Genomic DNA, 21,437 nt, shown 5'->3' on the forward strand with positions numbered 1-21,437 from the left:
ATAAAATAGTAGGACATTGAGTTTGCTTATCACAGACCTTCCACACATATTCTCACCTTTATCATTCTTCCTGGCTGGGGCAGCCATTGTCATTCTAACCACACAACTGAGGAGACTAAGGCTCAGGAAACTATAGAGGTTACTCAAGGTCATTCACACTGCGAGTGGTTGAAAACAGTGCAATTCATTTACCATTCTTCCCCAAAGCTCTAGCTATGTTTTCTAACTTAGGAAAAAGTTCAGGCTTCAATTTTTTTTAAGTACTAGTGGGCTCTAATCGTAATCAAAGGCAAACACGTGGATCCATTGTTAAAAAAATAAAAAAGCTTTATTGAGATATAATTGATATACAAAGAACTGCACATATTTAATGTATACAGTTTGATGAGCTTGGACATATACCAACACCCATGATCGATCACCACAATCAAGGTAATAGATATATCCGACACCTCTCAGAGTTTCCTTGTCCCCCCCCACTTTTGTTTGTGGTATGAACATTTACTTTGAGGTCTAACCTCTTAAATCTTGAAGAGCACAGTACAGTATTGTTAACTATATGCACTGTATTGTACAAATCTCTAGAACGTATTCGTCTACCATAGCTGAAACTTAACGCCCACTGAATAACAGCTCCTCTTTTCCCCCACCCTAGACCCACCCTTCTTATTCCCGGGTGGCTCAGTGGTACAGTCTCCCTGCCAAGGCAAGGAGACACAGGTTCAATCCCTGGGTTGGGAGGATCCCCTGGAGGAGGAACATGGCAACCCACTCCAGTACTCTTGCCTAGGGAATCCTATGGACAGAGGAGCCTGGCAGGCTACAGCCTGTGGGGTTGCCAAGGAGTTGGACATGACTGAGCAGTTGAGCACACATGCAATTGAGCACCACGGATACACACCGTGATAAACTGCAGAAATCCCCCACTACCAAAGATGATGTCACACAGTTGAGCTGCTAGGCTAGCCAGAGAGAGGAAATCTGTGTCATAACTAAAGTGAAGGTAGCAAAGTCCCCAGTTCACAGAAGGAGAGGTGAAGGGGGACTCAGAAGTCTCCAGCCACCACGCTTTACAGATGATAAAACTGAAACCAGCCGAGTGAAGCTCATAGTCTTAGAGCTGGTAAAGAATTCATCCCCAGTTCAGTGCCAGTTTCATTACATCATGCAAAGGATATTTTGCAGGAATGGGAAAGGAGTGAATAACTAGCTCTGATATCAAAGTTGAAAAGAGGCCTGGGAAAGTGAAGAAATACTGCTCTTGAATCTGATAGGAGAAAGAAAATGGTTAATTATCTAAATCGAATGGACGACTATAAAATCCAGGCGGGTACCTAAAAGATTTACCTAAACGTGTTCAGACAGTTCAGTGATAATTTTCAGGAAAAATAAACGCGGGTGGGGTGAGAGCAGCTGTTTAGAACTGCAAATTCGTGTGAAGAGCTATGAATGGATCTGGTTCTCTAGTCTCTGCTCTTTGTGGCCTTAGACAGTTCAACCTCTCCCTCTGGCTTCCTTCTCTGAAAATGTGTAAGTATCACCAGCCCTGCTTACACATTGAAGTTTTGTGAGGATTCAATGAAATCATGAGTGTGAAACTGTACAAAAATTTAGGTTTCTGTTCTATGAAGGCCCTGTACCACCTACAGTGGTTTATCATATAGCACAGAATAAAGAACATGGATATGTAGTTGGTCGTATTTATCCTGACTCTATTCAGAAATGTTTTTGAGTGGGGATGTGTGTGTGTATCTCTGTCTATTTATCTCTGTCTAATTATATGTAGACACACACACATATAGTAATATATATATATATATATCTCCAAAGTGAGTGAAAGTCATTCAGTCATGTCTGATTCTTTGTGACCCCATGGACTGTAGCCCACCAGGCTCCTCTGTCCATGGAATTCTTCAGGCAAGGATACTGGAGTGGGTTGTCATTTCCTTCTCCCCACATCCCCTGCAGTGGACCACCAGGGAAGTCCTAACCCTAGGGTTTTTTACACTTGCTGTTAAGATAACATCCCATTCCCCCCCAGGATAGTATGGATAGGAAGGAAATAGAAACTGGACAATCCAGTTGGCATGGACACTGAGTTCACTCTCCCTTCCATCCTCTGTCCCTGCAGAGCTCTCCAGCCTCTCTTGACCTTTCTTTCTCTTTCATAAAGTGACTTAAAACTGGGATCAGCAAAGGGAACTCCAGCAAAGAAATGTATAGAGTTGGGGTTGTTGTTATTATGTTGGATACACTAGCAGTAATAAGTAGGTGACTTGCTTCAAAGTGCAGTTAATAGGCCAAGAATCAGGATTATGAATTAACCAAAAACATCACAGAAAAAAAAAAAAAGCCTGTGTGCATCAAGGGTAGGGAGATAGGGTACAATCTGACACTGTACTGGTATGTCCCTTAGGAAAATGGCAATCTTTTTTAAAAGGTAATTGTGGTAAAACATATAACATTTATCATTTTATCCATTTTATAATGTACAGTTCAGTAGCATTAAGTATATGCACATTATCGTGCAACCCTTATCATTATACATCGCTAGGATTTTTTCATCATTCCAAACTGAAGGTGTGTATCCGTTGAATAGTAACTCCCTATTTCCTTCTCCCCACAGTCCCTTACAAGCACTGTTTTACTTTCTGCCTCTATGAACTTGACTACTCTAGGAGTCTTATATAAGAATAATGATTCAGTTTTTGTACGTTTGTGAGTGGCTTCTTTCACTTAGCATAATGTCTTTAAAATTCATGCGTGGTCCTGCATGTATAAGATTTTCCTTCCTGTTTCAGGCTGAATAATATTCCACTGTAAGTATGTACCATATTTTGTTTATCTATTCATCCATCGATGGAAACTTGGATTGTTTCCACCTTTTGGTTTTTGTGTATAATGCTGCTGAGAACATGGTGTATAAATTTCTGTTTGAGTCCCTGCTTTCCATGCTTTTGGGTATATACTCAGAATTGTTGAATCATATAGTAATTCTATTTTTAATTTTTTGAGGAGGAAATGGGAATTTTAGTTTGTCTTTGGGGAAAAATTGAACAAATTATTTAATGACAGTTCATTTACAGAGTTGCTTTCATGAGCATCACGAATCTTGGATTCTGTTCTCACTTCTCCTATTAGCTATGTAATCTTTAAAGTCTCTTGAATTTTCAGTACCACTCTCAGTTTGCTCATTTGAAAAAAGATGTTTTTTAAATTAGTTGATATCTAAGGTCCTTTGAAATTCTAAAAGTCTCTAATTCTGCATATTCTCTTTGGTATATGAGTTCATCCATTCCTTTCTTCATTCATTTTGGAAATGCTTTTTGAATGTCAGAGCAGGTTTGTTTGGGTTTTTTTCCTCTCTCTGTCTCTGAAAGATAAATAGGAGTTATCCAAGGGGAATGGGAATGGGGAGAAGGGAGGCTGGGGTAATAGTTGAAAGAAGAAATAAAATGGACTGTGAACTAGTGGAAAGGCAGGTACCAAGAGAAGGCTGAAGGGGTAAATATGGGTCAGAACTCTTTAGGCAGAATGACCGAATTTTAAGATTTTGCACTTTATCCTGACATTAATGGGGAGCTATTGAAGGATTTAAAGAAGGCAGTAACAAGATCAGTCTTTGTTTTAGAAAATCACACTGACCAATAACAATGTGGAGAATGGACTATAGGTGTTCAAAACAAGTTACCTATTCTTTCTCTTCTTTGTTGTGTTTTTCTTTGACAGTGGGAAAATTAGTCAAGATGTCCTAGAACCTAATTTGGAACAAAAGACATTTAGATCAAACTTATTTCATCCTGGTAAACAATACTGTACTGAACTTCTTGCACTGAAAAGTATTTGTCCACTGTTTCCCCTGAACCATGAAAACTACTCATCATGTAGTGTCTTCAGGTCATTAGCTTGCCAATTAATACGATAGGACTATGACATTAAAGAAATTTTTAAAGATGTTCTGATCAGGAATTATTATCCTTTTATCTACAATGTTAAAAAAATTAAATATCACCATATTAATATCGCTCGTATATTTCATGAGAAAACTTTAGAAAACTCATATTTAATTAAGTGGAGTTTTTCCTTAATTGGGATGCAAATAGTCTACTTCTGGCTTTACATAATATTCTTTATATAAATAATGTAGTATTCTAAAATCATAAAAATACACAGTGATGCTGTTTTCCTTTTTTTATATACCTCATTTTCTTCACTCTGAAAGTTATATGTTGTGCTGCATCAGCAGATTATATACCTATGAAGACAACGAATGATCCCTGAAGGCCATTATTTTTAATGGGTGAAGAAAAGGAGTTCTTAGATCTTAGTTCTATCTTAGATCACACAAATGCAAAACAAATTGTTTGGTAAAATTCTCTGAGTTTTAATATGCAAGAATAATGCCTTGGTTTACTGCAGATATTAAGATTCATTCAATCACTCATGCCTTGTTTAGTAAAGTAATGCTGGAAAGAATGGCATTTGCCTTCAATAAATTTTGGCAGTTTGGCATAATTTTTACTTTGTGTTAAAGAAAACCAAAATGAGAGCAAGGAGAACCAATTATAAAGAGTGCTTTAGTCTGGCGAGGATGCTTGAAATGGCCAGCTTGTAGCAAGCAGGGCCAGGCCAAGAGCCGAGAAATTAAAGTTTGTATGGTACGTGGTATGTTTTTGGTATATTGAAAAAAGAAGTGCTTCAAGAAAGAAGCCAAAGAATGGTAAGTGTTTCTGGTTTTAACATTATTCCTGTTAGTTTGCTAGCCCACCCAAGAGCTATGAAGTTAACAATAAATCAAATATATTTTGTCACGAGATAGCACATAGAAACAAATTATTTTCTGCCGAAGTATTTCTACTAACCCTATCCACTCCCCAAATTTACACTTACTGTCAAAAATTAAGAGTTATCAAATAAATTCAAGGTTGGGAAACATTTATGGGATGCCACGGTATCCTGGCACTCTGTTATGTTCTAGGAACTCAGGACAAGTAAGTGATGATCTGGTCTTCAAAGAGGCAAGTGACTCTTGGCAAGACTGGGTTACTTTATTTGCCAGAAGGCCAGAGCAGAATACCTTCTCCAGGTCATTCAAATCATATGACACATGACATTGTACCAAATAACAAAGCACATCCTACCTCACTGCTCTCCTTCCAAACCTAATCCTTATGTTAGTAGAACTAACTTTTGAAAGCCTCTATTTGAATATCAGATTGCAGTAAACCCTACATTCTTATGTGGAAGCATAGTATTTGAGTAAGTCCTGAAAACATAATATGCATGACACTTGCTTCAAAGTGTATTAAAAACATAACAATTCATGTTCAGTTTAGTTTCTCAAAGTCAAAATTTGAGAATACAGTTGGATTTTATATTACAGATAGTTGAAAGAAAGACTCATTGCAAGGTCAATATCAGTACTTGTTAAAATACTATTTGAATTTGGGGGGAGGGTGTAGTGTGACCAGGAAAACAGTTTTTCTCAGTGGATAACAGTGACACAGACACCTGTTATTTCCCCAGCTAAGTGTTAATTGGAAAGGCTTATAAAAACTCATCCTCCTTGTTTTTCTTTTGTAAATTTGAATGTAAATAATGACTCAAATACATAATTTAACAAGTATTGTTATTGCTGTGATATTGTTACTTGATCACTCCAGTTGTCTCAATTTGCTCATGTCCTTTGCTTTAATTTTTCTTAAAAGAAATGTATGATATAACATTACTTACTATTTGTCTTAATGAATATGCTAGGTACAATAGTAATAGACTTCCATGAACTGTAGATAAAATAGTTAGAATTAATTTTGACATTAAAAACAAAAACAGACAAAAAAAACTTTCTGTTCTCATAGTTCATGATATGAAAGTTTAACATAACAATCTAAATTGAAAATTAAAAAGCACTTCACTGATAGAGCAATCCCACAGTCCCATTATGAGAAAATCTGAAGTTTTTCACAATCAGAAATAGTTGCTTTGAAAATAAAAACATGATCAACTAAGAAAACACCATAATTAATGCAAATAGTGTTCAGGTATTTACTATTTTCATCAAAGGAGGTGCCTGTTGACTTTAGTTCTAAAGCAGCAACACATTAAGAATTTTATTAATTTTTCCTATAACATATAAGAGAGCTTGATTTGTGATTTTTCCCCTTTAGAAAAAAATTTTAAAAGTTTGATACCACAAAAGTTCTAAAAAGCTAACTCTCCTGCCTGAATAGGGTCTCTGTAAATGCGAATCAAGGTTGTACAGAAGAATATTAATCACAAAAAGTATTAATTAAGATAAACTTTAGGGATGCATTTCCCAAGTTTACAGCCCTGCCTAATGGCTAACAAAGACTTCTTTATTTGTTAGTTTTCATACATCCATGTCCATGTGTGAACCAATACATTTTGGTCTATCACTTTTATAGTTATAAATCAGACTCATGCCCAACTCAGAGGCCCCAAAATCCGGGTCTTTAAGAAAAAAGGACAGTGGCGGTGTTGCTGCCTGGGAGAGTGTGGGCTTCCTCTGGGTTGCTAGGCCGCTTTTCTGTGGACCTAGATGTATAACCTACTTTCATTTGTCTCTAACGACTGAATTAAAACACTCATTTATCTCCAAGTCATTATAACGTAGAAACTGTGCACTGTCTACACATCATGGGCTGTGAAACAGCAGCCGGAACACATGACAGACTCAGTATGTTTGAAATGTTGGAGCAAATGGGGTGGTTGGTTTTGAATTCATTTGCACTCATTTTTACTACTTGAGACACGCTCATTAAAAAGCTGTATTTCAACTATGTTATATGCTCCCATTTAACTGAGCTGGATTTTCTCAGCACTGCTGCCTCTGACTTTTTGATTTGCTTTGAACAGGAGTATTCTTCCAAGTCGTGGACAATTCAGGCAGACTTTATCAGGTAAAGCCAAGTCTTCCGCTTTGCCTCTGCCTTCCACCCTGCTCCCGGGACCCACAAGTTGGGATTGCAGCTAAAGATGGGAACTGCAGATCCCAAACCGGAGGGCTGACTCACGCTCACTTTCTTCAGGGCAGCTGCTCACTGGCATTCTGCTCTGCACTTAAACCCTTTAAAGCTACAAGCAAACTTTGGGAAAGTTACATCATCGTAAACAAAAACACAGTTGCTTAAGTTATTATTATGCAACATTGTGTGATTACACATCGACACCGCAATTATTTTCCCAATTTGGCAAATACGACCCGCTTTGCAGCTTCAGGGGAAAGTAAAAATCCGGGATAAATAGGTCCATGCCACCTTCAGGAATGGAAAAGGTTTCCCACCCTCTGGAGAGATACTTAGGTTTTATCCTGCAAACAAAGTGGGACGCCAAACCGTCTCTCAAGTCTTTCGAACCCCACATTTTAAATGTAAATGATTGGTCTGGGGTGATCCATATGCTCGGAAGAGCAATACAGTCACGAGCACGTGAAATTCTGGATGTGCTTTTTAAAAACTCCCAGGCATCCGTGCATATCTGGTAACTAATTTATTAATTAGCCTTCCCACCCGCCTTCCCCTCCGCAAAAGTCTGGGTAACCACTGGGCAGTGTCTGCAGCCCAGGTGAGCTCTACAGGTCGGGTCGGAGATTGCCCCCACCCCCACCCTGCCGCTGTGCAACCATTGCAAGGCTGGGTGTCTAAGCAGAAGACAAATCAAACATGTTCCGGATACGTTTTATTAAAAATTTGAAACCAGATAAGATAAAAAGGGTCAGTTTGTCAAAAGAAAAAGCAAAACAAAAAAGGTAACTACTTGTCGAAAGAAAAGAGTGAGAGCGAGGACAAATGACCCGCGCAAGTGCATATGACCATTTTTCTCCCGAGGCTGTCTCAGAGCAGACAGAGGATGGGGGCTAGGGAGGGAGGGATGGAAGGAAGAAAGAGGATTTCGAGCATCATCTCCCAGTCTGCAAAGGTCTGGCCTCCCCTGTGCTCAAGAAGCGGTGGTAGCCATTTTCATTTTTTTCCCCCCTAAACGTAAAAGGAAAATAAAACAGAAAAGGTATATCTCCTTTCCTGCACTAACGCCTCTGTTCGTCTTTCTACAGGAAAAAAAAAAAAAAGGATTTTAACAATCTCAGGTACAAAACCTAATCCGCATGCATCCAGAGAGGCTTCAACTCGATTCGATTTGGCGACCCGCACTGAAGGAGACGTGATCTTGAAAAATCAATCCGTGCTCGCGCCCCCAAGCCGCCGCCGCGGCCGCCGCAGTGGCCACAAAATTAGCGGCTCCGAGGACGTTTTTGCCGCAGTGCACGTCCGCCGTAACCGCCGAGCACTCGGGTGAATAATGCCAGTACAGTATGCAGACGATCGGGCTGATTGATCACGCAAAATAATTCACGACTTCAGTCCGGCTCTCGGTGCTGCCACTTTAAATCACAAACGCGCGTCTACACCGTTCTATAGGGGCCCACACATGCATGGTACACGTGTGTGCGTGTGTGCGCGCGCGCGTCTCTGCGCGCGCGGAGGGCAAGTGAAATGATTCCAGATTGCATCACATATAGGAACCGGGGGAAAAAAGAGCCAAAGAGCCCCTCACCCCAACCACTACCCCCACCTTTTGCAGCGTGGACAAGTGGCTTGTAAGGCAGCTTGGAGCAAAATAAAGTCTGAACAAAACTAGACTGTGAGACTAGCACGTCGCAGAGTGAGTGAGTGACGTTAACGCAGACTCGGTAAAGACTCACTTGCAGGCAAAACTAACATGCCCCCACCCTTTCATTTTTTTAATAAAAGAAGGACAAGAAGATCATTAATTGAGTTCAGATCTTAAATGCTGCTATCAAAATGCACGCACATGTTGAAGACTCTGCAACTGTAATTTCTTGGGTAAACATCTGGTGAAGACATTCCAGGAACACATCTGAAAGGAAGAAAGGCGTAAGACAGCCCCTTCTTTATATATTGTGGGTCAAAAAGAGTTGTTAAAACTTTTTTTTTTTTTTTTAAGTATGCTGTTAGTGAAAATACCTTTATGAACTCTCAAGATGAATTCGGGTTGGGAGAAGGATTGAACTGGGAGTGGAGTCCTGGGTTCCAGACATTGCCATGGTCTGTGAACTTGAGCAGGTCTCTTTTGCTGTGGCCCTCTTTTCTCGTCTGTAAAATCGCAGAGGGTAAATGATATGCTTTCTAAGATATTTTTTTCTGCACTAACATGATTCTAGCTAGGAGGGAATAATGATGGGGTATGAGGAAGAAGTTTTAATGTAGAGAGAAAAAGAGGTCACATTCTTCAGGTGGCATCTATTTAAACTAGTGGTGATGAAAGTGATGAGTCCAGTATGCCTGAGTCCTTAACAATAAAGATTGTGTCTATATTAAGAACTGCTATTGTCCCAGCTCTGAAGTATAGATAATATATAATGAATGCTCTTTGAGAATGACATTGTAATCTTGTAATTATATTTTTTGGGGTAGAGACTATTTTCAAGGATCAGCCAAAATAATTTTGGGATTGGAACAATTTTCAACATTCTTGTTTATAATCTGTTTGTGAAATTGCATTAAATTACTTGGATAATTTAGAGAAAATAAGTTTTTAGTAGGTCTAAGAGTTCTTCTGTGCCATATTGGCTGTCAAGATTGACTGAATTAAGGAGATTAATTACTCTGTCTACTGTTTCGGAAAACAACTCCAAGCAGGGTTGCAGGCAGAGACCACTCTTTGACATTCCTCTTGTCTGTGTTATGAGTGGTCAGGAGTGTTGGTGCTAGGGCCAGACCACTAACTAATTTTCACAGGCACCAGCTGAGTAATCACAGCCAAATTGCTTAGTTTAGTTGTTCCTCAGTTTCCCACATTATAAAATGGGGATTATAATAGCAACTAATTCATAGGGCTGTTGTCAGGATAAATGAGTTATCATATTAAAGTGCTGGGAACAGAGCATGGCACATGTAACCAACAGCTCAATAAATGTTAGAGGTTATTATTACTCCAGTGTAAATACAGGGAAAGCAAGGGATATAATAGAGGGATCTTTGAACTGCTCCTGATTTTCACCTAAGGCCTCTAAGCACTTTATCAGGCTTTTATGATGTCAGCTTAAAGCAGGGAGCACAGCAGTCTTTATTAAGAATAAACCAAAACATTCCCTACCAAACTCCATTCCCATGCATTCAATAGTGGTGAAGTTGGAGAATTCTCCACTTGACCAGGTCAATGCAAATGTGTAATATTGGGTCTGTATGTTGAGTGTCTTGACTGTCCAGGTGGTAGGAGGCCAAGATTTTCTTTGGGTAGAAGTTTGCAGGGAATCAGTTCCTGCCTGTTCTGTTGTGATACTTTCTTTCCTACACAATTTGTTACCTCAGGCCTAGTCTCTGTCATTGAATTATGGGGTCAAAACAATTGCAAATCTCTGGCGTGCTCCCTGCGTGTCATTATTAGTTTAAAGGGGAAAAGCAACATTTTGACTTTTTCTCCTCTCTTAATGACCCCCTAGAGTGCAGACTTGAACCAGGCTTTAGGAAGGGTCACAGGCAAGCAATGCTTAAGGGAGCAATCCCGATAGTGTTTGCATTTGGGGATTGGAGGCGAGCTGTAGTTAAGCTTTATAGAGGAAGTGGAGATTAGGTGTTTCCAGAACCAGGTGGAAGCTGGCAGGCGTCGGTCACTGCATATTGGAAAGTAAGGTCCCACTTCTTTCTTCCCGTGGCACCTGAAGCCCCAGGTGCACTAACTGTTCTACCAGGAGCCGGGAAGAGACCGCCCCATCCAGGGCTGGCAGACCCGGGGCACCGGGGGTGAAGTCCAACTTCAAGTTGAGGGGGCTGTACGCGCCGGGTTCAGGTCTCCGTTAGCCAGACGACGTCTTGCTGAAAGCGCATGAACAAAAGTTGTGTTCCGAGCGCTAGCTAGTGCGTGCTCGACTCCACTTTGTCAATCTGATTAACACAATCTCCTAAATAAATAAATCAATACAAGAGGGTGTGCTGCCTTTCATAACACCTGTTTGCCCCCCTCCTTTTCTGCCGTGGGGACTCCCACTCTCTCCATCATGGACACACTCCCTCTAAAGAGGCGCTGTAAGGTGCCGAAAGGAAACCCAAGGTCCCTGCATATATATAAAGTATATAGGGACTTATATGCTTTAAAATTTTTCCGGAGGCAAAGGTGGGAACCTTGGCGAATTTCATTCCTCCGCGCCTCCGCAGCAACTTGGCCCCAGGAGCCGCCGGCGCCTGGCCTCGCATAGTTTTCGGAGACCTCCACGGAGTCCCCGCGAGGACCTCACGGATCACGGTCCCCAGTGGCCCGCGGACTTCCCCTGTTGCAGAGATATTGGGGGAATTTGAGAATAAATCCCTTCAGCTCCACCCTCGGTCCTCACCGCTCGGAACGACAGGTCGAGGATCCCCCGCTCCGGGTCCTGGAAGGGGGCGGGGGCGAGGGCGGGCGGAGGGACCGAGCGGGAGTCGCAGGAGCTGACCGACAAGGTCACGACCGCCAGGCTGCTGACCGAGGCGCGCAGCGGCCGGCGCCGCCCTCTGGCCCCGGGGCTGACCCCGCGCCGCTCGGGTCTCGGTCACCGGCCTGGCAGGTCCCTAGGAGTAGGAGGGGGGCGACGCCGCAGAACCAACCCTTACTTTTGAGTGGAAGCTGAAACCCGCGGGGCTCCCTGGCGAGCGGTCTTGGAAGGAAGATCAGACGCCCAGCACAGCTGAACTTTTGAAGGGGCTCTCTGCTCTGCCACCCTCTTTCCTAGTGGCGACTTGTGAGAGACTTTTGTCCCCTCCCCTCCGCGTCTCCATGCCTGGGGAACTTGGCCCAGATGGCCTAGTTCTCCATATTAATTGGTGGTTCCACCAGCTCAGCACCGCTTCTCTCAGACAGATACCTTCTAGGGTATCTAGGAGAGAAGGAAACACGTTCAATGCTCCCCCCGCCCCCCACCTCTTTTCGAGGGAGTATTATGTGATTTTTAAAATCTTCTAGGTGTTAAGAACCAAACAAAACAACAAAACCAAAAAACAAAATACGCTGCCTTCACGTAAGTGGATGTGAAGTGAATCCAAGCCTTCCTTGGATTCTGAGCCAGCCTTTGCTCAGATAGTAAAGATCCCAAATCCTTCAGGAAAACAGAACCTCTTTCACGCACTTCTGGAGGGGGATTTCATAAGGCTGCAATATATTATCATGTTTAAAACGTTTCGCAGAAGCTAGGTTTCCTAAAAGCGACTTGCCAGCGATGCATGGAAAAGCAAATCCGCTTACAGAGAGGAGCCGCTTTAGAGGAAAGGGGGAGGCAGGACCCAGACTCAATTAAAAACCGCAGTTTCCAACTTTTGAACCACAGCACTGATATTGTGGGGCTGGTGGGACTACCCCTGGAGCTGACAGGTTGCAGACCTCTGGGGCTCTTTTTCACTGCTTGCTAGAAGTCCCTGGCTTCTTGGAGGTAACCCTTCATAACACTCAGAGTTAAGCCTTTAGTGTTTTGTGGACATGTGTTTGAACTCGGTGTCAAGCCTTACTCCTTATCCACTTGGGGTGGATAAACTCTTGTTCTTCAGCTGGCAGTGTGTGCACCCAGGGTGGGAATGTGGGTGCCGGTTCAGGCAAAGATGTGTGTTTGTGCCAGTATGTTGTCTGACCCCCTGCCCCACTGCTAAGGAATGGGCTCTAATGCAGCCCTTATCTCCAGATATTCTCCCTTGAGTTTTCTTTCTGAGAGAAAACACCACCTAAATTATTTAGCAATCAAGGTTTGTGCATTTTGTATAATGAACTCAAGAGAAAAGTTGCAGTTTGCTAGATGTGTGATTTCTCCGGTCAAGGGTGCTTGCAAAGGTCTTAGACCCTACAACTCTGAGGGTGAAATCACCAAGAGTATTTTGCCCAGAAAGTATAGCCTTCCAGCTTCATGAGAGTGAAGTCTGCTTTCCGTAAATCTCAAATCATTCAAACAATAGCAAAACAAGTCTCAATTACCCGCCCCCTTCACAAACACAAATGCACCCCCAAGTATTTCTAGTTCTCTTGTGGTGACCAGGCTATTTTGTAGCATCTTAAACTATCTCTTTGACTGGCAATTCCAACTTTTACAAAGCTTCTTGCTCTTAACCAGATAAGTTGCACTTGACCTGTGTGGAATACAGGCTTGCCTTTGAGCCCTTGACTATGCTTTCAACTTGTCTTAAAGGTTACATTTTAGTCCTAAGGGATAAAAATGTTGCTTTCACCCTGTATACAGGAGAATGTTGGACTGCAAAGTGGGCACTGTCTGTAGCAAACTCGATCTCTGTCCATCACATGGACAGTTTCAACGTGCCAGTTCTTGTCTGCTAAAACGCCAGGGCAAGGTACTCCGGTCATCTGTTTCTCTGGCTCACCAGGTCCAGGCTCTTGCGCTGCGGATGCTGCACACACCTGCCGATTTTACAGCAGTGAAATCGGCTCAGGGAACCCGAGAGCAGGAGGACCCCTTTTTCTGTTGGAGCAACTTCATTAAGTAAGTGCTAGACCTTCACAAAAGAAAACACGTTTTGCTTAAGCTTGTTCTTTCTTAGGAAGCACGTAGAGACCGGGCCCACCAATATTCCGGGTAAAGTTTAGGCTACCAGAAATAAGCACTGTATTAGAATGCCAACTTGGAACTCAATGAAGATCAGACTGTTACAATTAACCTCGTTTCTTTTTTCTTTCCATTGCTTTATTTTTCCTTAGGTCTCTTTCCTTCTTAGTGTTCCCTACCTCCTAAAGTTATGAGTTAATAAAAACATTGCCCTATTTTTTAAAAAAATACATAAAGTTGACACTAAATTTGAAGAGTTAGTGTTGCAGCTAAACTCTCCTGGAGTCTAGCGATCGGTTCGCCTCATCTCTGTAATGCCAGCACTGTTGTTCTTAAAATTTACTAAAATAATTCTTTCAAAGCCTTTGAGAAAATGTAATAAATGCTAATTGGGGGGAAAAAAAACAGAACTCTCACTTATTTTACTTTCTCAGATCAAGGAAAAGGACTCCAAGCAAAATAATAAACTTTAGGTTGTTTATTTTCAAGCGACTCTATTTTCTGTAGCTCTTTTTCTTCCATAACTAAGTCACGAGCTTTGTTCAATTCCATGTCCACGTATCCCCAAGTGCTCCCACTAATCCACCCATCAGTTCACACCCCGAGAGACCACAGGAGTGGACACCGTCCTAAGGGGACCCTTCCTGTATTTGCTCCCCGACTAAAGCGCTCAATTTCAGAAGATACAAGAAAATGTCTTCTTCAGAAACTACCAATGGAGGAAATCATTTACCTAATTCATTCAAGAGCCTCTATAGGAAGGACTTTGGGCCTGGAGATCCTCATGCTAGTGAAAATCCCTTTAGTCCTCCTCTGCCCCGCGAGGGACCGCGTCAGCTGTCTGTCCAAGATCGGCCCTGACCAGCGGCTGCCCCTCCCGATGTGCCCCCAGATGGGGCACAGCCGGGGCGCACAGACGCCGCCCGCCCGGACCACTATCCGATTCGCCACTATGCGACCCTGGCCACCCTCTAGCCTCCTCCCCACCCCCAGCATGGGCCCCCTCCTCCCGTTTTATCTTCCTTCTCACCCTCCCCAGTGATTTTTATGGGGGTAGGAAGTAAAATGGTAACGTTTCCTCCATCGCGATGCCCGCTTCCTCAGCCGTCTCCCACCCGGGTGGATTGGAATTAAAATCCGGGAATTCAACTTTGCTGCGAAACCTCTGGTTCTTAAGGAGGGGCCGGAGGGAAGGAAGACCCCGCAGGGAACACGCGGCCCAAAGAGGCTCCCACCCCGCCCCACTGCCATCCTGCGGGGAGGATGAAAGCAAGGTCCCGGGAGGGGCCGCTGGCTCCCCGAGGGGGCGAGGGCTTGGGGCGGAGGAGGCTGGGGCCAGGTGGCGAGTGCCGGGCCCGGGCTTCAGGGTTCCCGGGTACCCAGACCCTCTTCCCAAGCAGCGCGCTCCCGGCCCTGCAGGTGCACCCTCCGCCCCCTTTTAGGCCCCCTCGGTGGAAACCGCCTTCCGGCCCAAGTTCGGTCCCTGGAGGCTTTGAACGTGGCCTTTCAGAAGTTTTTCAAGCTGCCCCGCCCCGCCCAGCATTCACGGGTCACACTCTTCCCCCGATCCCTCCACCCCCGCTACAGCTGCAGCACCGGGTGTGGGGGGTGGGGAAGGGGGCGGGCCGGCGGAGGCTCCGGGGTCGGAGCACCACCTCGGGCGCCAGGCTCGGCCTAGAGCGCTTGGAGATCCGCTCCCCGTGCCGACCTCGGAGGAAGCGCAGACACTCAGCTCCCGCGCCGCACCAGCCCGAGGGGGAGGGGGTGGGAGGGGAGGGCCGAGGTGGGGGAGAGGAAGAGAGAGCGGGCGGGGGCGGGGGGCATGTCCACATTACCAGGGTTCCTGTGCCGGGCGCCAGCCAAGGGACTATTTAAAATGGCCTTGAGGGGAGGTCGCTGGTGACCGGTGTCCTCGCCCTCCAAGTTCCCCGAGCGAGTCAGGGCGCCACCTACAGGCGAGTTCCAGATTGCAGAAGCGAGAAGGGGAGAAACTGCCGGTCAAGAAAAGCGACCCAAGGGAAGAAGCAGGGCCCGGTTTTGTCCAGGGGGCCGTCTCTCTGCTCCTGAGTCTGAATTCTGAGCTCCAGAATTACGGATCTGTTAGAAGAAGCGGGAGTCCCGAGGGCACTGAGAATGAACTTTGGGGGAGTGGGGAATTGGGATAGTAAATACAGGAATCCGGGAATTCGTGGATCAAAGAAATCCCTCCTCCAGACTAGTCCGAGGGAGTGCAGTTTGTTTCACTAAGTGGCCGTGTGACCTTGGACAAGTTACTTGATCTATCTGAATCTTGATTTCTTCATCCTTTAAAAAGGGGAATAGTGATACCTGACAGGATCCTTTCTAGAGTTAAACGGTGGCGTACTATGAGATGCCTTCTAGAGGGAGCTTTCAGCGATCTTTAATAAGAAAAAACTGTCTTTTACTCTAACAAATCTAACTTATAAGCCCTTGTCTACTGTTTTCTGTTTTTGTAAGATTAGGGCCTTAGAAGAGGGTAGAGAGAGCCAGAGGGAGATGAGTGTCTGATTAGAAGGACCCGTTAGTAGAAGTTGTGATAACTTCTCTAGCTAATCCCCTCCTCATAGACAAATAATAACATTCTAATATGGATAACTTACTATTGCTATTTTGGGGCTTCCCAGGCGACACTAGTGGTAAAGAACCTGCCTGCCAATGCAGGAGACTAAAGAGAGACACAGGTTCGATTCCTGGGTTGGGAAGATCCCCTGGAGGAGGGCATGGCAAACCACTCTGTTATTCTTGTCTGGAGAATCCCATGGCCAGAGTAGCCTAGTGGGCTTCAATCTATAGGGTCACAAAGAGTCAGACACAACTGAGCACACACACACACACACACTATTACCTCATTTAATTTTTATCACCTTTCATTGTTTATGTTATTCTCATTTTGAATATGAGGAAATAAAGACAAGAGGATACAAGCAATTTTCCTATGTCAACAACTCAGATCTGTATTTCAGAATCTACCTTTAACATCAAGTTATTAAGCATCTACTATGTGCATGTGATTTCATAACACTTCCATGAAGTAGGACTTCAAGTTTACTCTTCATAGAAGAGGAGACCTTGGTTCAGGTCGATGGGGGTTGGGGGGTGGGAGGGTGGGAGAACAGGGGGTCACTTAAAATCCTTCAGCAAAGTGGTGGAGCCAGGTCATGGAGAGCCCAGCTCTTCTGATTATACATCCAGGTGACTTCTGTTGTACCATAACTTAGTATAGCTCCAACTAGCTTTGGTACTCTGCTACAAGTTATTGGAAAAGGTCACCTGGAGAAGAGGCACCTTGGTGGTTTTGCCATGTTGAAGGTGTGGTATAAGATGGTGTTTATAGCCTTTAGCAATGGTCCAGTATTACAACATTTCATAAGGAAATACTGATGGTGGAGGAAGGTGGCATGTGTGCATGGGAGAAACCAAACAATGAGTTGATCTATACTTAAATAAATATGAATAATGTATTTAATAACCAAACCAACCAAATCTCTTTATAGCATGCTATCACACTGAAAATTTTTGTATAATATGGCTATGGCAAAATCCTGGCATCTGACCTATAGTGATGGTCCTTTGTTGATTTGGTTACAAAAATCATTTACAATAAGTAATTTTGAACATTAAATATTTTTGCTGATATCTGCATCCATGAAATAGTAACAGTTCATGATGAAAGGACTGGATTATTTGGCAGGAAAACTATACTCCTTTCAGTGCTTTTGTTTTTTCAAATTGTACAACAATTACTCATTAGTTCCCCTTCTTCTTATCTACCTAAGCACCAAATCAAACCATGTTGAAGGTGTGGTAGAAGATGGTGCATTCCTACCCAGAATACCCCCTTTTCACTTTTGAGAATAACTAAATGTAGCAAACATTTCTTGCCTGGAGAATCCCCACAGACAGAGGAGCCTGGTCAGCTAGAGTACATAGGGTCACAAAGAGTCCGCCATGACTGAAGCGACTTTGCACGCACGCAAATATAGCAAAAGGGAAGTTAAAGAAGCTTTGGGTTGGGGTATTGGATGTAAATGTGTGCATTCTACTTTCTTCTATTTTTTTTTTTTTAACTGGGTCCAGTCTTGGTGCTTCTGCTTGCCAATGAGATGTCAAAAGCTCAGACCTTAACTGCATTTCGCTTCTATACAGATTCTGTACCCTGAGAGTATTTCTAATAATGTAATAGATTTTCATTTTTAAAAACAGATGCCACAGGAGCTTCATTAGCAGAAAAAACCCCACTGTGTAACTAACACCATAAATTTATCAAATATAAGGTCAGATGGCTTTGGATGGTCAGCTTTTGGGGACCAGTTTGGTACTTAGGTAAGAGGGCTTTGTGAAGAAAAACGATCTGAAACCAGTACCTACTCATGGAATTTATTTTGTGTGTTCCACCTTGTTCTGAGTGCTAGCAGGAATATGAAGACATGCACGAGTATTTCTCTTGAGATTTACATTCTAAACTTCAACGTAGAAACTTCTTGCTCTCTCCCACTCCTAGGTCCATGTCTTAGTTCTATCATAATAAAGTGATGGGGTTAATGTTTGGAGAACACAGACTCCACCTCATACATTAAGCTGACATGTTTCTCTTCTGAAATTACTATCTTCATCCTAGAATTTCAGTTACAAATTTCATCATCTTCAGGTATGGTTAGAGAAAAGAGTGAATGTTGAAGACTTTAGACAAGTGGGAACTATAGCTTATGGCCTCATTTTATAATGGGATTTTATAACAGATAGCATTGTACTTTGGAGACATTTGTTTTATTCTCTGATGTGTAATTGTGCTTCTGTATCATGGGAACACATATTGGTTGGGGTGTGTTGGGCATGTATCTGGAGATCTTAGCTACTTCTTTTTTGGTACCTTTGCCCAATAGCAATAGTGAGCAATCCAGGGCTCTTTTTAGTAATGAAAGGACAGAGTGGGGATCCAGTCTATATGTCACTTTGAAACTCATTAGTATTCTTCATATCACCTATGGTGAATCACAGCCTGACCTTCCTAAGTTGCAGTCTCAGAGCTTCTGAATGTGGGCTGCAGGCCCACACAGGTTGTTTGAGAAACTGAACTGCTGCTCCTGTTCATGAAGAATTGAATTTTCAGCCAAAACCACTGGTGAGGGTCTAATAAACCCATGTTATGTGTGACTGGCATCAGATGGACCAATCTGATGGGATAGTTGCTCAGAAAGTTGATTATACTAGAAGCTTATGGTAGAAATTAAACATTTTCAAATAATTTAGACGCTATAAAACACAGCGGTATAGCATGGACTCCTTAGTGTCTGGAGGCAACAGAGCTGACTGGACTTAAGAAGAGCACAGACATGGTTGTTTAAATAACCTTATAGATGCCTTGAAGAAGCCTAGAGATCATGGCAACATTTGAAATAGTTGAAAGGGTTATATCAATACTAACTGTATTAGGGCCAAGAACATTATCTCATATAACCCTGTATAATCCTCATAGCATTGAGGCATAATTAATGCCTCACAGAGGTGAACAGAGGCTTCTAATTACAACTTCTAAGAGGCATAAAGGAGATTTAGACTTAGTCTAGGCTGGCCCTCAAGCACAAGGTTTTCCTACTCTATCCACTCAATCCCAGGCCCGTCAGCCTTCTCCAATCTGGCCTTGATTTACTTGTCCAACTTTCTCTTCCAGCGCGAATGATTGGCTTTTTCTCGCCACCACCACCTCCATCTTTATTGTCTGTTTCCCGTGCTGTGAGGACACTGAATCAACTCTGACCAGTTTACTTGCAGGGTCGCCCAGGTACATAAGTTCTGAGATTCCAACAGCCAATTCTAATTTTACCCACCCTTCAGTTGTACACTCAGCCTGGCTGCACCATTTTAATTTTTAATGAGACCATTTTATCCCCCCTTTTATGAATTTTATTCTTTAATCAGCTTGCAAATTCCCATTTTGATTCTAAATAACTGCTAATTCCTGGTTCAGTGCTTCACACATTGTTGTCTATCTGGAAATAGATAACTAAATAAGGAACTCCTCACTCCCCCCGCCCTGCTCCCCCCATAGGTTGGTGCAGACACGTGACAAAAGGGTAGGGGAGACAGTTTCAGCCAGGGTCTTCTCCCTAAGTCCCCTTGCCATCCTCCTCCAAAAGGCCAAAGTCTCCTCCGTCACTCCAGTATTCTTGCTGTAAAATCCCATGGACAGAGGAGCCTGGTGGGCTACAGTCCACGGGGTCGCAGAGTCGGACACGACTGAGCACACATGCAGTCAGCGCCCTAAAACAAAAGGCTCAAGGAACTACCTTCTTGCCTGGGCCCCCATCAAACCCCACTTCCCCGTGTTCAGCAGAGTCCTTCCCTGCTCAACTCTCGGAGCTGAACTTGGACTCTCCTCCTAGCACGCGGACTGGGAAAGAGGAAACACGTGCGTGCTGCGGCGGCATTCGCGGGGAGACGGAAGATGGCAGCAGCCGAGGAGGCAGAACGTTTCCCAGGGAACCAGAGATCCACATTCTCCGCGACGGGCGACTCCTAATTCTCCCAAAGAAAGCCGCGGGCCCAGCTCGTTCGTCAGTGTCACGTTTCAGTGGCAGCGCGGGGCCAGCCTCGGCGAGGTGCCCGCGCGCCTCTGCGGGACGGCTGGGCCCCGCGGCGATTCAGACGGAACCAACCAACAAAGGCCTTGCGGCGGGCGGCGCAGGGCCACCTTCCGGAACAGGTGCCGGATCTCCGGCTGTCCCGCGCCCCACCGCCGTCCCGCCCTGGGGTTTCTCTTTCCTGGCCTTTGGCGCCCAGGCCAGCCCCGGGGGCGCGGGGCCGAGTCCTCGCGCGACCCGAGCGCGCCCGACTGCGGGGGGCGGTCCGCGCACCGCGCGTGCGCAGGGTTGCAAGCCCCTTCGGAGAGCCGGGCTTTCCGCGTGCGAAACGCGTGTAAAGTTAAGCCGACCGCTCCAAGCCTCTCCTCTTACCCGGCGGCCGCGAGCCGACGGCAGAGGGCGCCCTTCCAATGCGCGTCGGTCGGGACCCGCGTGGCCCCGCTGGAGCTGCGGACTGAAAGCCGCCGCACCGCCCCCAGCCCGGCGCGCCCCCTCTTGGGTGGAAAGCCGGGCTGGGGCTGGGGACCCCGCCGCCAGCCACCCCTACCCCCATTCCCAGGTCCCGAGAGGCCGTCTACTGTGGTGGTTCACGCCCTGGCTTTTTTCACCCAACGCGGGTTCCTCGCAGCCGTCTGGGTGCGGAGGAGCGGCTCCTAACTGAAGCCGTGCCCCACGTCTGACTGTTAAGGAACACGTCTGCAGGCGTCGTTCAATGGCAAACGACTAATTAATTTTCCAGCACTTGTGCAGAATACTTTAAAATGGAAAAATGAAGGTCTTCGATGAAAATGAAGCTTGATAGTGTGCACCTGCCACTAATGTACGGTGCACGGTAACTTCCCCTCATTAGAGAGATGACTTGGGTTGAGAACAAGTCATATAGTGAAAATCACTTCAACACGTGCCTGTTCATATGCATAAACTCCTGTGTACCAGATGGCAAAATATAATGACATCTTAAACAGCTAATTGCATAAACCTTGTAATGCAGATAATTGCTGTACCAAAGTAGGAGTTAATAATTTCCCACTGTATCGCCTGGCTTCAGAGTAATCCTTAAGGAAAGTTGTGACAATTCTAACACACTAAAGTTCACCAAGCGGTAATTAAAACTAGCATTTAAATCATTTGACTTTCAAACCCTTAATTACGATTCAGAAGAACTGCTTTGTGAAAATCCAGAAATTTTGAATAGTTACCGGATAACATTTACTGCTTGTATTTTATCGAGTTTTCTTTCATGGACTTCCCGTAGCATAATATTATAGAGAGTCAATGGGGAT

At 44.3% G+C, this 21,437-nt stretch overlaps 1 protein-coding gene across 1 annotated transcript; it reads left to right on the plus strand.

Moving 5' to 3' along the window:
• Positions 1 to 8,081: 8,081 nt before the first annotated feature.
• LOC122676794 (translation initiation factor IF-2-like) lies at positions 8,082 to 20,815 on the plus strand. The gene is made up of 3 exons (XM_043876368.1): positions 8,082 to 8,912; positions 13,374 to 13,489; positions 19,957 to 20,815. The coding sequence occupies exons 2-3, from the start codon at positions 13,395 to 13,397 to the stop codon at positions 20,813 to 20,815; spliced, it is 954 nt and encodes a 317-aa protein (XP_043732303.1). The 5' UTR covers positions 8,082 to 8,912; positions 13,374 to 13,394.
• The last annotated feature ends 622 nt before the right edge of the window (positions 20,816 to 21,437 follow it).

Source organism: Cervus elaphus, chromosome 20 (genome assembly GCF_910594005.1).
Source record: "Cervus elaphus chromosome 20, mCerEla1.1, whole genome shotgun sequence".
Lineage (NCBI taxonomy): Eukaryota > Metazoa > Chordata > Mammalia > Artiodactyla > Cervidae > Cervus > Cervus elaphus.

Excerpts from the sequence above, each read along its gene's own strand:
- LOC122676794 (XM_043876368.1), top strand. The coding sequence starts at position 13,395 with ATGCTGCACACACCTGCCGATTTTACAGCAGTGAAATCGGCTCAGGGA. Across the intron at positions 13,490-19,956 it reads TGTTGGAGCAACTTCATTAA|CACGCGGACTGGGAAAGAGG; the intron begins GTAAGTGCTAGA and ends CTCTCCTCCTAG.